Source organism: Schistocerca americana, chromosome 11 (genome assembly GCF_021461395.2).
Source record: "Schistocerca americana isolate TAMUIC-IGC-003095 chromosome 11, iqSchAmer2.1, whole genome shotgun sequence".
NCBI lineage: Eukaryota > Metazoa > Arthropoda > Insecta > Orthoptera > Acrididae > Schistocerca > Schistocerca americana.
In genome coordinates this window covers 88750558-88774503 of record NC_060129.1, presented here as the reverse complement: position 1 = coordinate 88774503, position 23946 = coordinate 88750558, and the positions used below count along the sequence as shown (strand labels likewise).

The window sequence follows — 23946 nt, the reverse complement described above, 5'->3', positions numbered from 1 at the left end:
ATTATAAATAATGAAAAGAACACTCAAACAAATTAGAATATACCAAGGTGTTGAAATACTGCTAAAATTGACTGAGAGACCAATCTGCCACATTAGCTGTTATGTTGCAGTCGCTCAGAAACCAGTTTCGAAACGTGCAGGTACATCCTCCTGCATATTTGAGGTTTCAGTGTCCCAGGTTATCTAAATTGTATAATACATGTTCCACAGCGTAATGAGGAGCAATACTGACACAAGCATCAGCAGAGGTCAAAGTTAAGAGAGCCTGAAACTTCATGGCAGATTAAAACTGTGTGCCGAATCGAGACTCGAACTCAGAACCTATGCCTTTTGCGGGCAAGTGCTCTACCAACTGAGCTACCCAAGCGCGACTCACGCCCCGTCCTCATAGCTTTAATTCCGGCAGTACCTAGTATCCTACCTTCCAAACTTCACAGAAGCTCTCCTGCGAACCTTGCAGAACTAGCACTCCTGGAAGAAAGGATACTGCGGAGACATGGTTTGGCCACAGCCAGGGGTTAAGAGAGCGTGTTGTTACCAACAATTTGCGTTTAAGTTTGACGTCTGTCGGTTGTTGTCATTAGTGCTCCTCAGTGCACACTGGAACACACATCGGCCAGCCGGAGTGGCCATGCGGTTCTAGGCGCTACAGTCTGAAACCGTGCGACCGCTACGGTCGCAGATTCGAATCCTGCCCCGGGCATGGATGTGTGTGATGTCCTTAGGTTAGTTAGGTTTAATTAGTTCTAAGTTCTCGGCAACTGATGACCTCAGAAGGTAAGTCGCATAGTGCTCAGAGCCACTTTTGAACATGCATTAAGCAATTTAGATAAAATGGAACACTAGACCTTAAATACACCTCAGGATGGACCTGCATGATACATAACCTCTTGTACCAGACTGTAAACGTCTACAATAAAACAGCTGACTTGGCAAATTATACTCTCTAACAATTTTAGCAGCATTTCAACACGTCTTTACATTTCAGTTTGTTTTAATGTTTCTTTCAGTATGTAAAAAAACTATTCCTCACACAGAAAGCAATTCCTTGAATGAAAATAAAGTTTTTACATGTTATTTTATACTGCAGCAACCAAAATACATCAAAAATACTGTACTGCATAACTGCTTGTATTTTTTCATTTGTGGGATACACAAAGTTGTGCAAAACTTTAAAAAGATATGTCGACTTCAGAAGGTAATAACATCACAGATAATGTTGTGTGTATTGATGTTAGTAAAACTCATTTGATTCAGATTACAGCAGCTCTATGAGTAAAGTACTGGATCACACTTTACATGTACGACATGGGCCGTGTAGCATTTGTGGGAAAAGTGATTCCAGATGACCAAAATTCAGTGTATTCACAGACTGATAGAAATATCATTTGGCAAATGAAATGGAGGAGAAGAAACAGACTTGACAGAAACAATAGAAAGCAATAAGACGGTCATCAGAAATAGAAAATAAGGAGAAAATGAAGAAATACTGAATGTGCAACATCATGAAAGTAACAAAGCATTAAGACCGTTTGACAGCTTGTAATAGCCCAGCCATATTTTTCTGTACAATAGAGTTTTGGTGGCCTAACCACATTACCGATGATGAAAATGTAGCAGCGTGCTTACTGGAAGGTGCAGTTGGGGCAAATAAATGAAATTGTCGACACACTAGCACACATTTCGATATTACAGTCTTATAGTTGCGTGTACAGACTGGAGTGTTCACGTAAATTGAAGTGCATACAAGTATACCGCAGAAAAGTATTCAATCTAAAAGAACATATCAATGAATCTATTGAAGCCGTTGACACTGGTCCTTGACAGTGATAAATTAATCAGAAAAATAATGTTCTTGAGTTGGAGCAAGTGTTGTATGCTGATTAAACACTGGAACTTGCAGAAAATAAACAATAGTTATCAAAATAATCACCATTACACAAAGTAACTTGAAGGTCTGAAGAATTTTAAGTTATCCTGGATTTAGTAATGTGGTTCTCTTGAAATGAGTGAGCCGTAGCTATGCTACTGCATGCTGCTGAGTATCCTGAATTATCGAGGTGTTTACTGGGACACATGTTCAGAAGTACTGTGTTGATAAGGACACTGGAACTGGAACAGATACAGCCAAAGTTAAATGAATTCTCATGACGAATTTGTGTGATTGACTTCTCCTGTTCAACTGTTCTTCATTCCCCACACTCGGTGTTTAACAGTTCTATAAAACCACCTTCGCTTGTCAGAGGAAAACCTTGCATCGCTATAATCTGTTTACTGAAACTGTGTTCAACTATAGACTGACCGTTTACGTGAATCACAGGTTTGCCCACGGAATGTCAGGTTAAACTGGCAGGACAATAGGTAGAGTCACATGTGTGGAGATTGTTTTGGGGCAGCATGGTACAGAGAGGTCGTGAAGCTGAGGACATATAATAAAAATAACAAATATGATATAAGAGTGCACACAGTGGGTATGTAATAACTGATACGGCCACAATAAAAATTTCCTGTTAACTGAGCTAATTATTAAACTGTTAGCTAGTTTTACCAATAAATCACTACAGTTTCTTGCAACAGTATTTCTTTTCCCACTCCAGTTCAGTGTCGTAGAGTTATCGGTAGTAACAACATTAAAGAACAAACGTCTAGTATTAGTAGACAACAGCAGACTGAAGAGGATGAAAGTTTATGAAATGATTTTTAGATATAATGCTGCCTGGTCACTGAGAAATTAGTTCTTTATGTTCCCCCAGGTAAGTGTTACTCGTTTGTTCCACATCATTATATAGTTTAATACTTTTTTTTGAAACTTCATTTACTCTTGTTTACTACGATCGATTTTTATAAATATTTTACCTCCAATTTTAAGGAAGATCTCTTGTATGGCTCTACTGCTTATGTTTCTCCTTGTGAATACACTAACATAAACTATATGCTGTGTCCTGCATATACTAACCATATACATTTGTACATTTCTATGCCTAATACTGTGTACACAGCTGGGAGCACGAGCATTTGCTACTCCTGTACTGGGTCATGCATCTATGCGGGCTTGATCCCGTTTTGGTGGATGTGGATGGCGCCACATAACTCAAAAGGCAAGACAATCTGCTCCCTATTTATACAAATATGCACTAGTGGACGAATCCGGTTATTTGCTTTCGAATACTTCTTGACAATTTTCGAGGTGATGAGTCTCATAGGACACCATGTGAGCTATTTTAAGTATCTAACAAGAGCCACAACCTGCTGGAGCTTTCATGTTGTCTAGATGCGGTTTCCTCTACATTTAACAACTTCTATTAAATAAGTTCTTTTATGTACTTTTTAAAATGTTGTTGTGTGTGCTTTGGTCTTTTAGTGCACTATACTGTTTACTGGCCTCTGAACATTTTGCCGGCCATATTCGGGTATAATTAGCTCTTAACTTAGAGGGCATTGCATTATGTTTTTAAATTCTGATCATGGTAGTTTCCTGCAGGGAAATTTGTATGCATGGCATCATTGGCGCTTAACGCCATTTTTTGAAAGTAACTTCTTCATTTTTTCTTGCTAAATGCTATTTATATAAAAGATTGTATTTTTTCTCGTAGTCAAGTTTGAAAATGCCTTGGCTGCACAAGTCATTGGAGAAGAAATAAAATAAAAACTCCAGTTTGGTACCAAGATCGTTTGGTACTTTCAATAGTTTTTCTGGCTGTCTAAAATTCCATTTCATGTATATACTGTTGCATGCAAAGATAACATGATAGGTAAGAATCATGAAGACTTTGCAGGAAGAGAGTAGGAGCCTGATGTTGATGATTAATGTATATAACCGACAAACAGCAATGAATCATTCACAGATAACGAAAAAATCGTTACAAGGAACATGTCATCTGTCTTTCCATTTTCCAGTTTAGATGACATAGGTCTAGCAGTAAGCAATCAGCTGACAATTTAAACTTGACGCAGAAAAACAATTGTATTGCCCACGAGATACTACAAGAAATTCAAAGCTACAAACTCATGTGTTAAAATGTACCAATATTTAAAATTTTAGCAAAAAGTAATTTGAACGAAATTTGGCTTTGTTTTCTTCAAATACAAAGGGAATAGTGGCTTATGCTTCTTACCACCATGATTAAAAGAACAGTACATCAACCGTTTACTGCAAATTGGCAAGAATATTGGACCCTTAAGCTACTGTTAATAGCTGTGACTCAAATTGTTGTGAGAATAATTCCAGATAATTCATTGTCAAAAGAGCTTTTAGGAACGAATCAGTGAAACTGTGAATACAAATTTACAGAAATGAATTCTTAAAAGATAGAAAAGCCCATAAGACTTTAGCAGTAAGATATACAATGCTAGATCACTGATCTCACAAAATGACATAAAAATATATTCAAAAGGAAAAATTAAAATGAGATACATTATCCAATTGGCGACTCTGTGCCACAAGAAGAAAAGTATCCTCTTTTATTATATTTGGCATTCTTCTATATTATTGTCGATCTTCTTCACATTATTCCACTGCAGCTTTGGAAAAAAGGTAGATATATGTGACTACTGAGTTACTTTCGTACTTTAATAGAGTTTATTAAACAACAGTAGCTATCTGACATTGACAACTTTGTGCATGTCAGTAAATTTCAGAGTTTGTATACCTTATGCAGATGTAATTATATTAATTTACTAATAGAGAAATTCATACAACTGAGGAAGTATATAATAAGGATTTCCAAAACGCCATGATGTGTGCAAGTTTACGACTAAAAGTTGAATTAAGTTTACAAATGCATTCTGTTTCACCACATTTAATATGTACAGATGCAGTAGTGTGAACTTTGTTCACTACATACAAATCTGTCACATTTAGAACACAACCAATAAAATTTATTTCAACATCACCAGATATATGAGCCTTCTGCAGTGTATAGAATGGGCTGCCGCAAAAATTCAAAGTAGCAATATAAGGTTTAAATAGAAAAGTAAGTCTGGTTTCCATAAAATAAGCACTAATCTATGTGCTATGGATATCAATATGAACTCTACCACTGCAACTAACATTCTTATTTCTGACACCTCGCTCTGCCAATTTCTACTGATCTAATTAAGGTCATGGGCAGGTCATGTAGGGTCTGTCTGCCATTTTATCTATGCCACAATGGTATCCTATTTGCATGATTTTTGGCTGGTTTCTTACTGATATGTATAAGGATACCCTACTTCAGATCTCCAGATGTAATTAAAGCTGTCCCACAAATGGCATTTGTATGTAATCTTAAGTCCTTACATACTAGGGCGTGCCTCCTGAGACTGCTAGACCTGGTAAATAATTTTCCACAGACTTCACATTTGTGTGCTCTGCATGCAGTATGTGTTAGTAAATGGCTTTTCAGAGTATCAGACCTAATATAGCACTTTCCTCAAACACTACATTTGTGACGTCTCTGGCCAGTATGGCATAATGTATGCATTTTCAGATGGGATGACTTACTAAAAGATTTCCCACAAACATCACATTTGTGTGATTTCTTGCTAGTGTGTGTTAATGTTTGTGTTTTGAGATCATAAGACTGACTAATGGATTTCCCATGAACTTCAAGTTTTTGAATTCCCTCACTGTCGTGTACTGTAGCCTGTTTTTTGAAAACATTTTATTAAGTTAGGGATTTCTCGATAACGGCAGATTTTTGTGGACTGAAATTTTCAGTTGTAGTGAAGGTTTCCTTAGAAAAATCGAATTTGGGTGGTCTCTCATCAGCACACACTATTTCATGGGACTGGGTTCTACGAAATTTATTGGTGATTGTGCCACATTGATATTCCTGTTCACCAATCTCTGGCATCGTCACAGAATGTGTGGTGAAACTGCTATGGGTGACAGATACTTCATCAGACGATGTACAGTTACGTGCAATTGACTGAACACCATCGGTGTTAAGCTTCTTGTCTGATGAAAAATTCTGCTTGCTTGAACTGCAGCTAAAGTCTTGAAACTCCTTTTCCTTTAGGTAGTGTTATTTGTAGTGTATGATGTGCTGTCCTGGGTACCAAATACTTGTGTTTGAACACCATTTCCAACGAAATGCGCCGATGTCTCTGCAGTGATCTCCAGATATTCAGCAGTCACTTCTTGTAGGCATGTTTCTTCTAGTAACGCTTTACCAGGCTCAATGAGAGTTTGCCTCAACCTTAAACGTGAATATGAGTGCAATAAGTAGCTATTCCACTGTATGCTAAGAAAACAATGTAACTAAACAATAATTTTTTACTATAAATTGAAACTATTTCACAAGAGAAAAATTATATTCAATTAGCTTCTCACAAATAATTACAACAAAATAAAATTACCACTGAGCTAATGTGTTTATATACATATTTGCTGAGTTTCCCCTCATGGTAGCTTAGCAAATCAAACAACAAAATGTACAAAAGGAAGCACAAATGAAAGGTAGATATACAAGTATCTGGAGTGAAACAAGAATTGTTGGACAGCTTGCTCTAAATACATAAGAACAAGAATCACGCATAATTCAGAGTGCCAATAAGAATCATATGTGTTTTGTGTGGTACTATGATCATCAGATAGCGTCAGTAGCTCATGTTTTAGGGACCGCACCAAAGGAAAGGCAGATGACTAATACGGTAACTGTAGCTTTTGAAATGAGTGTGATACAAAATTTAGAAAAGGAAGTGGCACAAAATTTGAGACAGAATGGAGCTCATAAATTACTATTAAAATACTAACATACAGATTTTAATATATCCCAGTTAATAGAATTCCTTCACATTTGCCAATGATCGATCTCACAGAGTAGATGAATGCTAAATATCTTCTGTCTGTGAAGATAAAATTGTGTTAGGAAGAAGAGTACAGAAAGCAGGTTTAATGTATGAGGGTAAACCGCAATTCCACTGATAAGCTTTCAGAGATTGTTTTGGTATATCTTTTGAGGATTTTGAATGAGGGACATTTGCTCTACAACACCTTATCGGAGTTATTGCATTTCGCATGGTTTATTGTCCCAGTTACCTTCGTATCTGAACTGCACTGACTATAGTTCACAACACTGCAAGTGTCCAAAGTATGCAGAGTGTGTCCCGTTCCCATTCGCTCATGGTACCTGCCGAGCACAACGGTTATGACCCCCTTCCCTCATTGCCATTACGTTTACATTCAGCACTGCTCGATTGTGTGTAGGGCTTTGTTCTCCAGCAGTGTCAGTTGTGCTTTACCTGTGATACGCCCCAGTACTATGGATACGTTTGCTGATGAGGATTTTTCTGTGTTTGAGTTCACTGAATGTGATGCGAGAGTGGCAGGGCGCTACTGTGCTGATCTACTGCCACACTGACGGCAACTGCGTCATAACACATATACTTCTGTACGTAGGCGCATATGAGAGACAGGATACTTCTATGTTAGAATGGAACGTAATGACTTTGTGGCGTAAGTTAGCTAAATAGAGAAGAGAATGTGGTAGATGCGTTTCGCAATAATGCTGTAGTCAGCACATTGAGCCATCTCTGAACAAAAGTAAATTAACAAGTGCATCCACAAAATGTGCAATTCTTGCAGCCATTAGACTTTCAATTCTATTGAGATTTACTGATTGTTTGCTGCAGCAATGTACAGAAAACCCCAGTTTTCCTGGTTGCGTTTAGCTCATAGTATATTTAAAAGGGTATGTTTAAAAGAGTGGGTACGTTCAGCAGTAACATTAGCCTTGTATGCGATGACGAAATCCATAAACACTGCTGCATCCTATCAACAGACACATACTGTGAATGTGTGGGCTCGTACAGTGAAACACTTAGTTACTCGACCATACCTACTAAATGATACAACGAACAAATTCATGTACAAAATATTCACTTAGTCTGTTCGTCCGCATTCCTTAGAAGTTTTGCCGCTTCTAATTTTCCAGCTGACGTGGTTTAAATATGATGCAGAGCAAAACGCTTTTAGCAACTACACTGAAATACTCTTTGGACGGCAATGTGTTCGTCGTGGTGGCCCTGCTCCATGGCCAGCTCCGTCACAGGGCATGACACCAAGTTAATTTCTCTTCCGGGAGAATGTGAAGACTCTAGCTTATGTTACTCTGGTCGATACTGACACGGACCAGGTTCCTAGAACTGTCGCATACGTATAACTAGTGCCAGAAACTCCTGGAATTCTTGAGAGTGTAAAACACTCGATGAGTCATTGTTGACACACTGTTGGGTTCACAGTGCTCTGAACTTCGACTAACTCTTACAAGGGAATAGCTCTGAACGTGTTAAACATGGTGCTGTATACTGAGAGAACAGATAAAACACCCAGTGATACAATTGTATGTGAGTTGTCTGAGGGTTGTTGCATTACTTTGTTGTTTGCGTTGTACATCTGTTTGCTATGTATAACAGGCTTCTTCCCTGTCGTCTATGTATTTTCACAGAAACATAGATGATTCAGGTAACTAACCCAAAAAATCATAATTATATTTTCACTCAGTAATCTGTGCCCGAGACGAGTTTCCCTTGTACCAAAATCTTCAGATACCCTCGTGAAGGACTTTTCGGAGTCTGTCATTGGAACTCGGGTTCATCCAGTTTATATACATTTTGTTGACAACGCTTTTACTCCAGTGGGATTCAAAATTCGTTTCATTATTTTATATATTGTAATCACGTTAGATCAGACTGTGATTACCTGGGGTAACAAGGAGTCAGTATTATGAAAACAACGAGAAACAGGCCATAAGGCAGTGCATCAAGTGTAATTCTTCAAAGTATCACTAAATCATAATAGTACATAGAAAGTGGTTGAAGGCAGCTGTCACTTTAGGCAATGTGGAAAAGGTGTAGTCTGATCACTGACAGATGAAACATGATCACAGAAGTACATGTCTGTCTGTGTCTGCAAGATGTGTATGTATTATATCAGTGGCTATAGAGTAAAATTACTGTTCTCTCTGGAGCAAAACGTTATGAGATATATGACTCTCATTTATTTTCTCAGTGGAGTGCAGAAACATATCAGGGACTTTGGAAGAAAAGACTTACGTTAACAAAGACATTTTACAGAAATTTATACACAGTGTGTTGGGAGAAGCAAACAATTGTGAAAGGCATTGATATTGTAATTAGAGATGGAGTTTATGAATGGAGAAAAGCATCAAGAGGAAGTAGTGAAGAATAGAGAAAACAGATGTATCAAACCTGCATGGACCATATACTACATCAGATTTTATGGTAGTAACCATTTCAGTTGCGAACTGTACAGCGTCTCTGCACGTTCGAGTAACTGTGATCAACTTTGACTCGGGTTGGTAAGGTCACCGGCAAGGCGTTGGGCGGAGGCAGGTCCAGAATGGCGAGAAAAGGCAGTCTGCTGGAGGCGTGGAACAGTAATACAGTGACGCGAGAACTTGACAATAAGTGACTGAGTTAGCTGGCGCAGCTGCAATAAGTGTGCCGAGGTTGTGCTCCGTCGTTTCTCATGGTATCCGGAGTGGGTGGCTCAGATGCTTTTGTATCCCCCTCCACATTACTGAGTAGTTCTGTTTGAAATTGGAATGAATCACGATAATGTGGTAAGTTACACATGCCAGGAGGTGTGTTCCTTCCCTATGGAGCGACGACAGTACAACAATTATTAAATACTAATGGCAGTTTATTTCCTGACATAATGTGCTTGGTTTATCCAAACTGTATGCTAAGTTACCTAGTCCTCAGCAATGGTGTTAATCAAAATCTGGAAATTTGTCATGCAATCCAATGGATGATGTACTCAGATCTGTATGTGTAATTAACTGACCTATGAGACCAAACAGCACTAAGGAGAATGACAAACTACAAATTTAGTTTGTTTAAGTAAGAGGACACTTGTTAGAATCGTCTTGAAAGACATTGAACGAAAGGAAGGAACTGATGATCTGCTGTCAACTATTTACATAAATATGTCAGCACCTAAAACATTGCAACAGTGATTATGCAAATGGCACAGTTAGCAGCAAAATTATGAAGAAAATGTTGCTAGTTAAGTGAGCAGAATAAGTAAAACGGTATGAGTATATATTTATCACATACTGAGACAAATATAATACAGTATTTATTGTAGGACCTAAAACCTGAAGATAGAAGGAGTATGGTCTTTACTAAGGCACCAGAAACTGTGATACCCTGAATCGATATCATCATTCAGGCGTCAGAGTTGGCAACGGAACTGCAAGTTTCCTTCAGACGCTGGTAGCGGTCCTATGGGCCCCTCGAAGCAATGCTGCTCACCCCCCGAGCCACGCTCCAAGCTGCCCCGGACTATGATAGCCCTCTGCCGCCACTATATAGGGCGGCAGCCAGATAGCCCAGTCGCGTTTGGAACCTCTTCGCTACAGGACTCAAATCAGACACCACCTAGTCGCAGTTCCGACAGCATTGTTCATCCTTTAGTTCACAGAACCTCATCTTTGTAGACATTGAGAGCTGCATTTTATTTCTTTGTGCATTATTTGTAATGAGTTTTCATACACTTGGAGGAATGCTAGTTAAGCAAATCCTTTGTTTACTGTTTTTTCTTCTTCGATTATCATTTCTGCTCCTGTCCAGCTTTCCTATGACTACAGTTGCTGCACCACTCTGTGGCCCTTCTCTTCTTACCGCTGTATAGGAAGTTTCCCACAGCGGCAACCTTTATGGAATTACTTTTCTACTGGCAGGTAAAGGGGACGAAATTTATGGGTGAGAGGAGACGAAAGGATAAAAAACAGGAAAACTTGCGCAAGGGGTTGTACATACTGCTTCAGGATAAGACGTACCCACAGTACCAAACTATTATCATAAGAAGCTGATACTGACATTTTTGCTTATAGAGGGTCCAGACTGGACATTGAGTTGTTGGCACTGCAGGATGGATCGACACTTGGGAAGGAATTGGAGAAAAAGTGGGATTCCATATAAAAAACACTGGTGGTGTAAGCCAGGGTATTTCACAATAAAAAATAAAAGTGTCATCCAAATAACTATAATTAAAGAAATTATTCATAGCATTTAGCCACCATTCATATGCTGTTCGATAAATGGAGGACCTGTATATGCCATACTGTATTCTGAAATTATTATACTATGATGGCCTTGGATGAATACAGGTTTGACATAAAATGTTTTCTAAATGGCCACCGACAAACAAGGGGCCAGAAAGCTACATGACATCAAATAACACGAATATGGGAGTAACAGGTCAGATTTTGGTAATTATTTGGATAGGTTCATGTAATTGGAGAACTAATACCAGAATAATATGGGGCTTTGCGGTCCAGTTCCTTTGGCATAGTAGGGCTGATTTCTGATTGCGCAAGTAATAACTCCTTTTTCAAACCTGAAGCAGAATATAAGACAACCTATTGTCAACAACACGAAAGCACACGGTCAGAGGTAGTCAAAGCCCAGGTAGACAATTTGACGTATCATCAAAATGAGCCACTTAGTGACCTACAAGGCGAGATTAAACAAAACATTATAATAATATGCCAAGAAGTTCCTAAAGTGCTAACTACAGTGCTTGGAGCTACCTCCTTAATTGAGTACTTATTCCTCTGAGGTGATGGACAATATTCCACTGCGGAAACCCTGTATTGGCTACGTCCACTGAAAATGAAAGAAAGAAACCAACTGTCTGTTGATAGTCTACATAAAGATGTTATTTGACGATATGAATGGTCATATGTCACACTTACATTTATAGTTCCCAAACAAAGTGGTGAAAGTAGGTCTGTTGTCGAGTGCAGAGAACTAAATAACGAAACTGCTGTATGATCAGTTCCCTTAGCCAATTTGCAGTCGAGTCTTAGATGGTTTAGAGAGACCAAGACATTCAGATTCACGGATCTTAATCAGACTACCAATCACATACCATTAGATGAGAAGTCTAGGCCTGTTACTGCGTTGTTGTTGTTGCTGTTGTGCTATTCAGTCCTGAGACTGGTTTGATGCAGCTCTCCATGCTACTCTATCCTGTGCAAACTTCTTCATCTCCCAGTACCTACTGCAACCTACATCCTTCTGAATCTGCTTGGTGTATTCATCTTTTGGTCTCCCTGTACGAGTTTTACCCTCCACGCTGCGCTCCAATACTAAACTAGTGATCCCTTGATGCCTCAGAACATGTCCTACCAACCGATCCCTTCTTCTAGTCAAGTTGTGCCACAAACTTCTCTTCTTCCCAATCTTATTCAACACCTCCTCATTAGTTATGTGATCTACCCATCTAATCTTCAGCATTCTTCTGTAGCACCACATTTCGAAAGCTTCTATTCTCTTCTTGTCTAAACGATTTATCGTCCATGTTTCACTTCCATACATGGCTACACTCCATACAAATACTTTCAGAAACGACTTCATAACACTTGGATCAATACTCAATGTTAACAAATTTCTCTTCTTCAGAAACGCTTTCCTTGCCATTGTCAGTCTACATTTTATATCATCTCTACTTCGACCTTCATCAGTTATTTTGCTCCCCAAATAGCAAAACTCCTTTACTACTTTAAGTGTCTCATTACCTAATCTAATACCCTCAACATCACCCGACTTAATTCGACTACATTACATTATCCTCGTTTTGCTTTTGTTGATGTTCACCTTACATCCTCCTTTCAAGACAGCATCCATTCCGTTCAACCGCTCTTCCAAGTCCTTTGCTGTCTCTGACAGAATTACAATGTCATCGGCGAACCTCAAAGTTTTTATTTCTTCCCCATGGATTTTAATACCTACTCCGAATTTTTCTTTTGTTTCCTTCTCTGCTTGCTCAATATACTGATTGAATAAAATCGGTGAGAGGCCACAAGCCTGTCTCACTCCCTTACCAACCACTGCTACCCTTTCATGCCCATCGATTCTTATAACTGTCATTTGGTTTCTACACAAAGTGTAAATAGCCTTTCACTCCCTGTATTTTACACCTGCCACCTTCAGAAATTGAAAGAGAGTATTCCAGTCAACATTGTCAAAAGCTTTCTCTAAGTCTACAAATGCTAGAAACGTAGGTTTGCCTTTCCTTAATCTAGCTTCTAAGATAAGCTGTAGGGTCAGTATTGCCTCACGTGTTTCAATATTTCTACGGAATCCGAACTATTCTTCTCCAAGGTCGGCTTCTACTAGTTTTCCCATTGGTCTGTAAAGAATTCGCGTTAGTATTTTGCAGCCGTGACTTATTAAACTGATAGTTAGGTAATTTTCACATCTGTCGACACCTGATTGGGATTATTATATTCCTGAACTCTGACGGAATTTCGCCTGTCTCATACATCTTGCTCACCAGATGGTGAGTTTTGTCAGGACTGGCTCTCCCAAGGCCGTCAGTAGTTCTAATGGAATGTTGTGTACTCCCAGGGCCTTGTTTCGACTCAGGTCTTTCAGTGCTCTGTCAAACTCTTCACGCAGTATCATATCTCCCGGAGGCAGATACCATAGGGTGTCGTCAAATGACCAGAAGTGGCCTACCTCTAAGACAGCCTGGAGTATTGTCCCCAATGCTGGTGGGAGTGCTCCCACGACTTTCAGGCCCTCTGCCACGGTAGGGCAGCGACTTCGAGACTTTTCCTGGACGAATGAGTGGTTTTCTTGGAGTCTGCAGGTGTCTGCAGGATGGCTGGACAGGGATCTTTCTTTCGAGAGATGTATATCCACTAACATAGTAAAACAAAGCCCTGCACACCTGGGTGTCTGACAGTCCGTCACCGTTCCAACTAGTGAATTTTTTGGATAAATTGGTTTCAACGCTAAGGAATTTTCCACATCCACTAAAAAATAAGCTCCGTATTGGAATCAGAGCCGTATCAGTGGCATCGGTGGCAAGCCTCTCGATTGGGGGAGTGTCTTTTTCCCATCTCCTGGAAGAGGAGGCCTTGTGTATTTTAGATTTAGCGTTTGGCGTAGAGGAATTGTGTCGCATGCAGTTGGTGGGCTGACTTTCAGAGGCACTCCATGTGAAGTAAAATTTATTGGAAGGGGGGATTTTAGAAAGAGACCGAGAGATTTTCTTTCGGAATGTAAAGAACAGGTGAGGAGTTCGTTCAAGGACAAAGTTGTGTGCGCATTGGGATCCATTGCTAATCTATCAGGTGAGTAGTTTGTTTGGAGACAGCTTTGTGTACACATCGGAGGGTTTAATCCATGGGTGGCGATCAAGGCAAAGTGTCATGTTCCAGTCTCAGAATGGGCATCCTGTTCACAGACTTGCAGATTCTTCACATTGCTGAGTATGGGTTTCCCTCAAAACGTTAAACAGAGTTTGCAAATTGTTGTGATTTCGGCGTTGTTCTGTTAGAGTGCCACGTGAATGGAAACTACCAAAAAACGAGGTTAATACCGGGAAAGAATAAAAGTAAACATTTTAACAGCATGGAACATAGCCAGAGTAGAGATGAAGTCACATCCAGTGAGGAGGTGATCAAATTTCCCACAGAACCGTCCGGGGCAACTGTGGACGATATGGAGAGAGGAAATTAGATAAAGTCAACTAAATAGTTGGAGATGAAGATTTAGTCTGTTTTTGAGAACTTCATGCGTTCCAGTATTAATTTATGGTATGTCAGTCATGGCAACAAACTGCTCTTCCACGAAAATTCGTGTGGCTCCACACCAGAATCCACGATGAAAGAAAAAGAAAAACACTCAGATTGACACCGCCCTAAGATCCCTAAAGTAGTCAAAAGAGAGGAGGCCGAAAGAAACTAAGGACTCAGTGAAGAGGGAGTGGGTGGAGGCTGCTGTTGTTGTGGTCTTCAGTCCAGAGAGTGGTTTGATGCAGCTCTCCATGCTATTCTATCCTGTGCAAGCTTCTTCATCTCTCAGTACCTACTGCAACCTACATCCTTCTGAATCTGTTTAGTGTATTCATCTCTTGGTCTCCCTGTACGATTTTTACCCTCCACTCTGCGCTCCAATACTAAATTGGTGATCGCTTGATGCCTCAGTATATGTCCTAGCAACCGATCCCTTATTCTAGTCAAGTTGTGCCGCAAATTTCTCCTCTCGTCAATTCCATTGAATTCCTCCTCATTAGTTATGTGATCTATCCATCTAATCTTCAGCATTCTTCTGTAGCACCACATTTCGAAAACTTCTATTGTCTTTTTGTCGAAACTATTTATCGTCCACTTTTCACTTCCATACATGGCTAAATCCATGCAAATAATTCCAGAAACGACTTAGTGACATTTAAATCAATGGTCGATGTTAACTATTTCTCTTCGTCAGAAACGCTTTCCTTGCCATTGTCAATCTACAATTTATATCCACTCTAATCTGACCGTCATCAGTTATTTTACTCCCCAAGTAGCAAAACTCGTTTACTACTTTAAGCATCTCATTTCCTAATATAAATTCCTTAGCATCACCCGATTTAATTCGACAACATTAAATTACCTTTGTTTTGCTTTTTTTGGTGTTCATCTTATATCCTCCTTTGAAGACACTGTCCTTCCGATCAGTTGCTCTTCCAGGTGCTGTGCTGTCTCTGACAGACTTACGATGTCATCGGCGAACCTCAAATCTTTTATTTCTCTCCATGGATTTCAATTCCTACTCCGCATTTTTCTTTTGTTTTCTTTACTGATTACTCAAAATACAGATTTTGTAACATCGGGGATAGGCTACTACCCCGTCACACTCCCTTCCCAACCACTGCTTCCCTTTCGTGCCCCTCGACTCTTATAGCTGCCATCTGGTTTCTGTACAAATTGTAAATAGCCTTTCGCTCCCTGTATTTTACCCCTGCCACCTTCAGCATTTGGAAGAGAGTATTGCAGTCATCATTGTCAAAAGCTTTCTCTTAGTCTACAAATACGCAGGTCTGCCGTTCCTTACTCTGTTTTCCATGATAAGTCGTACGGTCAGTATTGCCTCACGTGTTCCAACATTTCTAGAGAATCCAAACTGATCTTCCCTGAGGTCGGCTTCTACCAGTTTTTCCATTCGTCGGTAACGAATTCGTGTTAGTATTTTGCAGCCATGGCTTATTAAACTGATAATTCGGTAATTTTCACGTCTGTCAACACCTGCTTTCTTTGGGATTGGAATTATTATATTCTTCTTGAAGTCTGAGGGTATTTCGCCTGTCTTTTACATCCTGCCCATCATATGGTACAGTTCTGTCAGAGCAGGCTCTCCCAAGGCTATCAGTAGTTCTAATGGAATGTTGTCTACTCCCAGGGCCTTGTCAAACACTTCACGCATATCTCCCATTTCATCATCATCTACATCCTCTTCCATTTCCATAATAGTGTCCTAAAGAACATCGCCCTTGTATAGATCCTCTATATACTCCTTCCACCTTTCTGCTTTCCGTTCTTTTCTTAGAACTGGGTTTCTATCTGAGATCGTGATATTCGTGCAAGTGGTTCTCTTTTTTCCAAAGGTCTCTTGAATTTTCCTGTAGTCAGTACCCATCTTATTCCTAGTGATATACACCTCTACATCCTGTAGTCAGTATCTATCTTATTCCTAGTGATATATACCTCTACATCCTTACATTTGTCCGCTAGCCATCCCTGCTTAGCAGTTTTTCACTTCCTGTCATGCTCATTTTTGAGAAGCTTGTATTTTTTTTTTTTGCCTGCTTAATTTACTGCATTTTTGTATTTTCTCCTTTCATCAATTAAATTCCATTTCTCTTCTGTTACGCAAGGATTTCAATTAGTCCTTGATTTTTTACCTACTTGATCCTCTGCTGCCTTCACTATTTCATCTCTCAATGCTACCCATTTCTTGTACTGTACTTCTTTTCCTCCCCCCCCCCCCCTTGTCAATTGTTCCCTAATTCTCTTCCTGAAACTCTCTACAACCTCTGGTTCTGTCAGTTTATTTAGGTCCAATCCCCTTAAATTCCCACTTTTTTGCTGTTTCTTCAGTTTTAATCTATAGTTCATAACCAATAGATTGTGGTCAGAGTCCACATCTGCCCCTAGAAATGTCTTACAATTTAAAACCTGGTTACTAAATACCTGTCTTACCATTATATAATTTATCTGATACCTTCAAGTATCTCCAGGTTTCTTCCATGTATACAACCTTCTTTCATAATCCTTGAACCAAGTGTTAGCTATAGTTAACTTATGCTCTGTGCAAAATTCTACCAGGCGGCTTCCTCTTTCATTCCTTACCCCCATGTCATATTCACCTACTACGTTTCCTTCTCTTCCTTTTCCTACCACCGAATTCTAGTCACCCATAACTATTAAAGCTAAGGAGCCAAAAAAACGAAGGCAATTAAAGACTTAAAAAAGAGATCGACAGATAACTGAGATGAGACGAGATGACGGACGTGAAGAAGGTGTCAGCTCTGTCGAAACAAATAGCAACTGAAGCTAAGAAAGATAAATGCCACAGGAGCCAAGAACGTGGTGGTAGTAGCCAGGAAACATTCAACTCTGGCCTTGAAAGTAGCGAATCGATGTACGAAACTTCTGGCTGTACTGCAACCTGATGGTAAAAACATAGTAGAAAAAACTCCTGGACGAAATATCCAAGTCTACGAATAGACGAGATACATACAAATCAAACAGAAACACATGAGAACTTTAAAGAAACGAGGAATCCCGTAGGATATGTCATGTGGAAGGTGGCAAAATGCTCAAAGAGAACTATCTGAAACAAGTGAAACAGGAATTGCGAAAGAGAGGATCTCGAGCTGACGTAACACAACAGGTGTGTACGATAGACTTCCTAGTATGTTGTCCAGTAGATGCCTGTCACACACAAGTCAGCGTGCCACAGACAGCGGGCCACGAGACGGAGAGCGCTCTGTCACACAGCTATTGTCTCCCATTAAGGAGGTTTGGTATCCCCATTAACTAGGAAAATAGCGCAGGGAAAAGAACCAGCCTCTTGCACCAAAGTGTTATGTGTCATGTGGAGAAAATGAGACTAGCAGAAGTGGAGACAAGAATGAGCCTGACATGGCTTTCACCTACAGACAATATCATGGCAGAACATCCAAAATTATTGGGACAGTGGATACACGCTGTATCGGCAGTGTTTGATCGCCGCATTTGATAGGTCTGTACCACTATCCTGGGATTTCGAATATAAATTGGGGTTTATCTGCAGACACGTGGAAGGATCGGCAGCTAGGAAAATGCTGTTAATTGCTCCCGTCACCAGATCATACAGGGAGCTCAGAGAAGCTTCCCACACCACCTATTTGTCACGTGAGACGAAACGCTGAATCAAAGAATGATGTCTAAAGATTACGAATAGGCAAGACTGAGAAGCCCAATGAAACACTTCGAGACATGAGTTAAGGAAGATCAGTTACTGGGTGCCCCTGGTAGCGCAAGTTAATTAATCAGGTTCTGTTATCCGAACTGTCCCTGAACTTAAAGCAGTTACTTGCCAGGTAATGTAGGGATAGTGTGGAAGCTTTCAAGAATGTTCTCCGTCAGTTTGTGCATGCAACACACAATGCGAGGGAGAAGAAGAAATATTGGGAAGGAAACTAATGTGAGCCATCACGCAGAAATAATGAGTGGTGGATGATAGGAATGGGCGACCTGGTGTACACCGTCATGTGTGATCGCAAGCAGAATAAAAAGGCAACTGGGACAATTTTAATGGGGGGAAACAACAGTCGTCGATATGAACGAAACTGAAGTGGAAGTGAGATTACTCACCGACCGTCAAAACAGCACTTTATTAGTAGCACTTCTTGCAACTGACATAATGTAGATACAGGAAAGGCTCACAACGCATGTTTGATGGGAATCGAAACGATGCTGAATCAACGCGCTGTACTATGGAGATGGTGTACAATTAACATTAGAAGAGGGAGATGAAGTTAAATGCAGCGCAAGCGGAATCCGTCAAAACTAACATACGTCATGTATGTCACATTAAATAATATGTTTCATAAAGAGTTGATCTGGGCTCAGTCAGGGTAGGAATACCTGGTAACCTTCCAGTAATAGTGATGTTGGTATTAATTATCCATGGAATCACACAGTTTGTAAGGACCATATCGTGATGTCCAATCTCTGTACTTGCCCATTTATCCTATTACGATGATAAGAGTAATGAGTGGTGCAAAATCTATAGAACTGTATTGGAAATAAAACTTATGTGGTATGCTTACTTAGAACTGTGCCCCATGTTTCTCTGTACCAGGTTGACTATCATGTGGGGAAGTTGGGTGGCTAGGTTGTGGACATCTGGATGGTTTATCATTCAGAGACTTGGTTGTCTTTGCATTCATTGGTAACATCAGGGGTGTTCTTGACTGCTGCCAGACCTCTGGTGCGTTGATCCATGTTACTCTCTCGAGTTGGGACTGTGTCTACACCATTGTCGTCTGTTTGACGCATCTTGAGCCATTGAGTTAGGTCCACACTAAAGTTCTGGTGGACCATATTCGTGGATGATGGGAGGTATTTACCACGCCACAGCATACAGAATTATTCCTCTTTCACAGAGGTTTACAGTATGTCATAGAGGACGTACAGCCTTGTATAGGAAGTACCCAGGAAACACCTTCTGGATGACAATTATCTTGTCAGTTCAGAAACAGTCAACAATATCAGCTTTTACGACTCACTGGTGCCAACTTATGTAGTATCTCCATATTTTCTCGTTGATGTAGAAACAGATTAAATAGGGAGAGCATTAATAATTTCATATCTTACCATTGTTGTCACACAGTTAAATTTGTTCTTTTGTTCTGTTGACACATGCAACAGCTGTTTTGGTCTGGGGTCAATCTTTCGCAGTTTCCATATCATGTCACAGCTATCACACAACAAACATTTTCTTAAGACGCAAAAGCAACACAGACATTGGCTTCAAGTAGGCATTCATTTAAAGGAATGTGGAGAGTTGAGAATTTGTGCCAGACTGGGATGCAGACCCAGGTCTCCTGCTGACTGGGCAGTTCCCCTGACCACTGAGCCATCCGCAACCATATGGACTATCCTAATACGCCTCCTGTCGGCCTCTATTCCTCAACGTATCCACACAGTACTAATATACTGCCCCTTGTGCATTATTGTCATTACTGGCGACATTTCGCCAATTCCCATAAGAGTTCGAAGCTGTTGAGCACCTGCACTGAAGAGATCATTGGCTGTCTCGCCTTAATTTTATATATGTGGTGCCTGTTGTTTTGGACATATCCAAAATGACACAGCTCACACACAGACGCACACAGACACATCTGAAGTATGAATGACTGTCAGTGAGAGTGCTACAGTTAAACTAGTCCTTTTAGTGAATGGTGGCTGTGAGGATTTCCTCGCAAACTAAACATTTGTGCACATTTTTCGCTTTTTCAGGGAAACCATATGTTGAAGAGGTACAGGGGTTCCATTTCAGAGTCCTCATTGTTTTTAACTATCTTTACTTTCATCAATGGAAAAGCAAAAGAGCCTGAATGTTAATATTCTGCATACAATTTATTTGAGAGTTCTGATTGTCTAGACTGAGTCTGTCACATTAAATTTCTATAACATAAAAAATACAGCAGCAATGTATATGTCAGTCTAGCTAAGACAGTATCCGAGAGAATGTTTGTGTACTGGAATCTGATCTAATATGTACTGCACATATTCAGATTGCTAAGGCTGACTTCAAATTATCACTGCTATACAGGAAACAATTTGACTATAAGATTTATATTGCATTACTTTATAATCTGTGCTTCCTCATGGAACGCTACCTAAGATACGCCCATCATAAAATTTTACTCTTAATAGAGGGAGGACTAAAGGGGTTACCTCATTTTCACATTTGTTTTTATTATGTTTAATGAGATTGGATGACGGTGACTGCATAATGAGAGACTTGGCATCTAGCGCCACTGGGTAATCAGAGGTGACACGCCTCTTCCTCTGTTGACTAATATTGTGTGTTCTGTCTGTGCTGGCACAATGGGGAGAGAACCGCGGTCCTATCCAACAGCTGCCTTAACGAGTCAATTTCGGGGAATGCTGTAGAATTTAGCCAGAGATAGAATGTTGGAGAGTACATAGCACCTTTCATGTTGTGGCAGTTTGCGCGAGGGATGGGGGGATGTGCCACATGGAGTTTCCAAGGTACCGGAACTGGCCTATTGCTAACATGGCCCAGCATATTGTCCCCAATGCTGGCCAGAGTGCTTTACCACTTCCAGGCCCTCTGGCATAATGGGCCAGTGGCCTCAAAATCATTCTTGGGTAAAACAGAAATTTTTGGAACCTGCAGATATCTGCAGTTATAGCTGAGGAACTATTATTTAAGAGAAGCGCTTCTGCCAACATTGTGAAACGTTCCTCTCTGAATCTGAGGTAGCCCCTTGCTGACAGATGTCCGACAATCTGTCACCGATGCAGCCAGTGTAAGCATTCATATAGTCTTGCACACAAGTTTCGGTAGTGTTCTTAAGAGTGGTTCAGGGTTGAGAATTATTTTTGGATAGACATTAACCTGATGTGATTACCACACTACGAAATTCGCTGGCATGCTGTAAACTCACCACCTAGAAAGAAAGTATTAGGAACACAAAAGCGATCAGAAAGCATGTCTTGTGGTGTTCACCCACAGTCGTGATGTAGGTAATCCTTAATGGACACAGGCGTTTAAACTGCACCATTAAAGCACGTAAAGTAGCTTGTGGAATTCAGCATAAATAAACCACGATAATCTTAGAAGAGTGATACGGACAGCTACAACACCAGAGGGAAATTTGATTTTCATTATCCATTGTAAAGCTGTTAGCGGCTCGGAAAGGATTTAAATATGCACCAAGAAAATGTTTTGCTAATTTTCCCAGTAACATACTTTAAAATTTCTGTATGATACAAACCAAGTTTGAAATTTAAACACACACTATTCCTGCTTGACAGCTCTTTCCATTTCATGGACGAATTTGTGCTTCAAACCTGTTAGCATCTAATACGAAAATTGTTCCTTTAACTGTAATTGCAGGAGCAGAAATAAAAAAATTGAAAATGTTAATTAATGTAAGGAGCCTACATAACTGCTTTTGTACATATCCTAATAACGTAAAAATTGAGTGCAAATGATTTAAAAACAGTGTATGAAGCTACAAAATATTAGTATATCCCAATATTTGTCTTAGTTAAGTTATCTGGTAATTAACATAGTTCATTTTAGACTTTCAATTAAAATGTAATGAGAAGTCAAACAAGACATCATTAACGATCAGAAAAGGCCATTGGTAACGGTATATTTGACATCACAGACACAACTGAGCACTCTGAGTGGGAAATATTTAAGACTCGGATATACACATATACTTAAAAGTGAGCAACACAGATGAGTGGCTTGTCTTGTGCTCACCTGGCTTCCACTGGTGGATCAGATACCAGCCGACACACTTCGATCAAATCTTCAGGCTGGCCACGCATTGCATCTGCCCAGGCCTGCGTGGCCATCACACTCACCAAGTGGGCCTTGATGTAGGCGACGGCGGCCTGCTTCAGGCTGTCAGCAGAGTGCCTAATCGCGAGGACAGCGGTGGCCGCCGCAGTCTCGACGGACAGCTGTGCGGCCACCTGCTGCTCACACTCTGCCTTCAGGACGGACACTCCGTATCTGTCAGCGGCGGCCAGCAGCTGGTGGGCCATGCCGGGCAGCTGGGGCGCCTGCAGGGTGTAGAGGTAGCCCAGCAGCTCTTGCAGTACTGGGCCCTCCACGTCAGGGACTGTGAGCTGGCCGCTGCTGGTCTCCGGTGTGCCGTGGCGGAACATGGCGGCAATCACGGGGCTCCTGGCGGCCAGGACGGCCCTGTGCGCCACCAGCCGCGTGTCGCCGGCCACCAGAGCCACCACGGAGCCGTCCCCAGCGTCCAGCAGGGCGCCCAGGCTGGCCTCCTGCACTGCTTCCATTGTGGACGATTCTGAAACACGGAGTAACTTAGAAGAGCTTTGGTCTTACACAAAACTCTCGAGATGGTAAAGATTAAAGAAACCGACAACCTGCTGTGATGGAAAAGGACGAAAAAACTTGCTATGAATAGGAATCAGGAAATGCGTCGTAGCTATGACAGATGGCGCTAACGAATTCAGCTCCTCTGACAATGAGCCCTGTGTTTCTTGTGTTGCAGGCTGTGTGATTGTGTCAGGGTACTGTAAACAGCAGACTGGTCTAGTATTCACGTCAGGAACAAGCCGAGATGGTGTTTGTGTATGGCCAAGAAGATCGAAACGGTCGAGAGGCAGCTTAGGTATATCAAAACGGGTACTCTCCAGTAACGTAATATAACATTTAGGCCTTATATGGGCGTTTGTGTGTTCACAGGTCCTTTCAGATTGACGAACATGCGGAGAGGCAGCGAAATGTGCATACAACAGATTTGGTGGACCAGGTTCTATAAGTCATGCTGCCTCCCAACCGTTTCCATCTGCTTGCCTGTATACAAATACCATCTCGGCAAGTTCCCGACACGAATAACGGATGATTCTGCTGCTAGCAGTATGCTGCATCAATCACACAGCCTGCAACACGTAAGGAACACATGGAAGAGGAATATACAGTCATCAGCGTCAGATACCATGGCAATGATGCTTTTCAGACACATGTTCATGGGACCTCCATTTGCAGTCAGGAATCCGTCCCTGCAGATTTTACGTTTTATTAATGTTCACCCTACATATTCTGCTAACCAAAAGCAGACATATATGAAGCACCAATTGGTATGTCAGTTGCAACAATGTTACACTGAAGCGCCAAAGAAACGGCTATAAGCATGCCCATTCAACTACAATGTAAACAGGCAGAATACGACACTCTTCAAAATGGCTCTGAGCACTATGGGATTTAACATCTGAGGTCATCAGTCCCCTAGAACTTAGAACTGCTTAAACCTAACTAACCTAAGGACAGCCCACACATCCATGCCCGAGGCAGCATTCTAACCTGCGACCGTAGCAGCAGCGCGGTTCCAGACTGAAGCGCCTAGAACCGCTCTGCCACAACAGCCGGCAA

The 23946-nt window shown here is 40.8% G+C and overlaps 1 protein-coding gene across 1 annotated transcript; it reads right to left on the bottom strand.

Annotated features, from left to right (window-relative positions):
* Nucleotides 1-22295: 22295 nt before the first annotated feature.
* On the bottom strand, nucleotides 22296-22847 carry LOC124553278 (speckle-type POZ protein-like). Its single transcript, XM_047127162.1, has one exon. It carries the CDS (start codon nucleotides 22845-22847, stop codon nucleotides 22296-22298), a length of 552 nt encoding a protein of 183 aa, XP_046983118.1.
* Between the last annotated feature and the right edge of the window lie 1099 nt (nucleotides 22848-23946).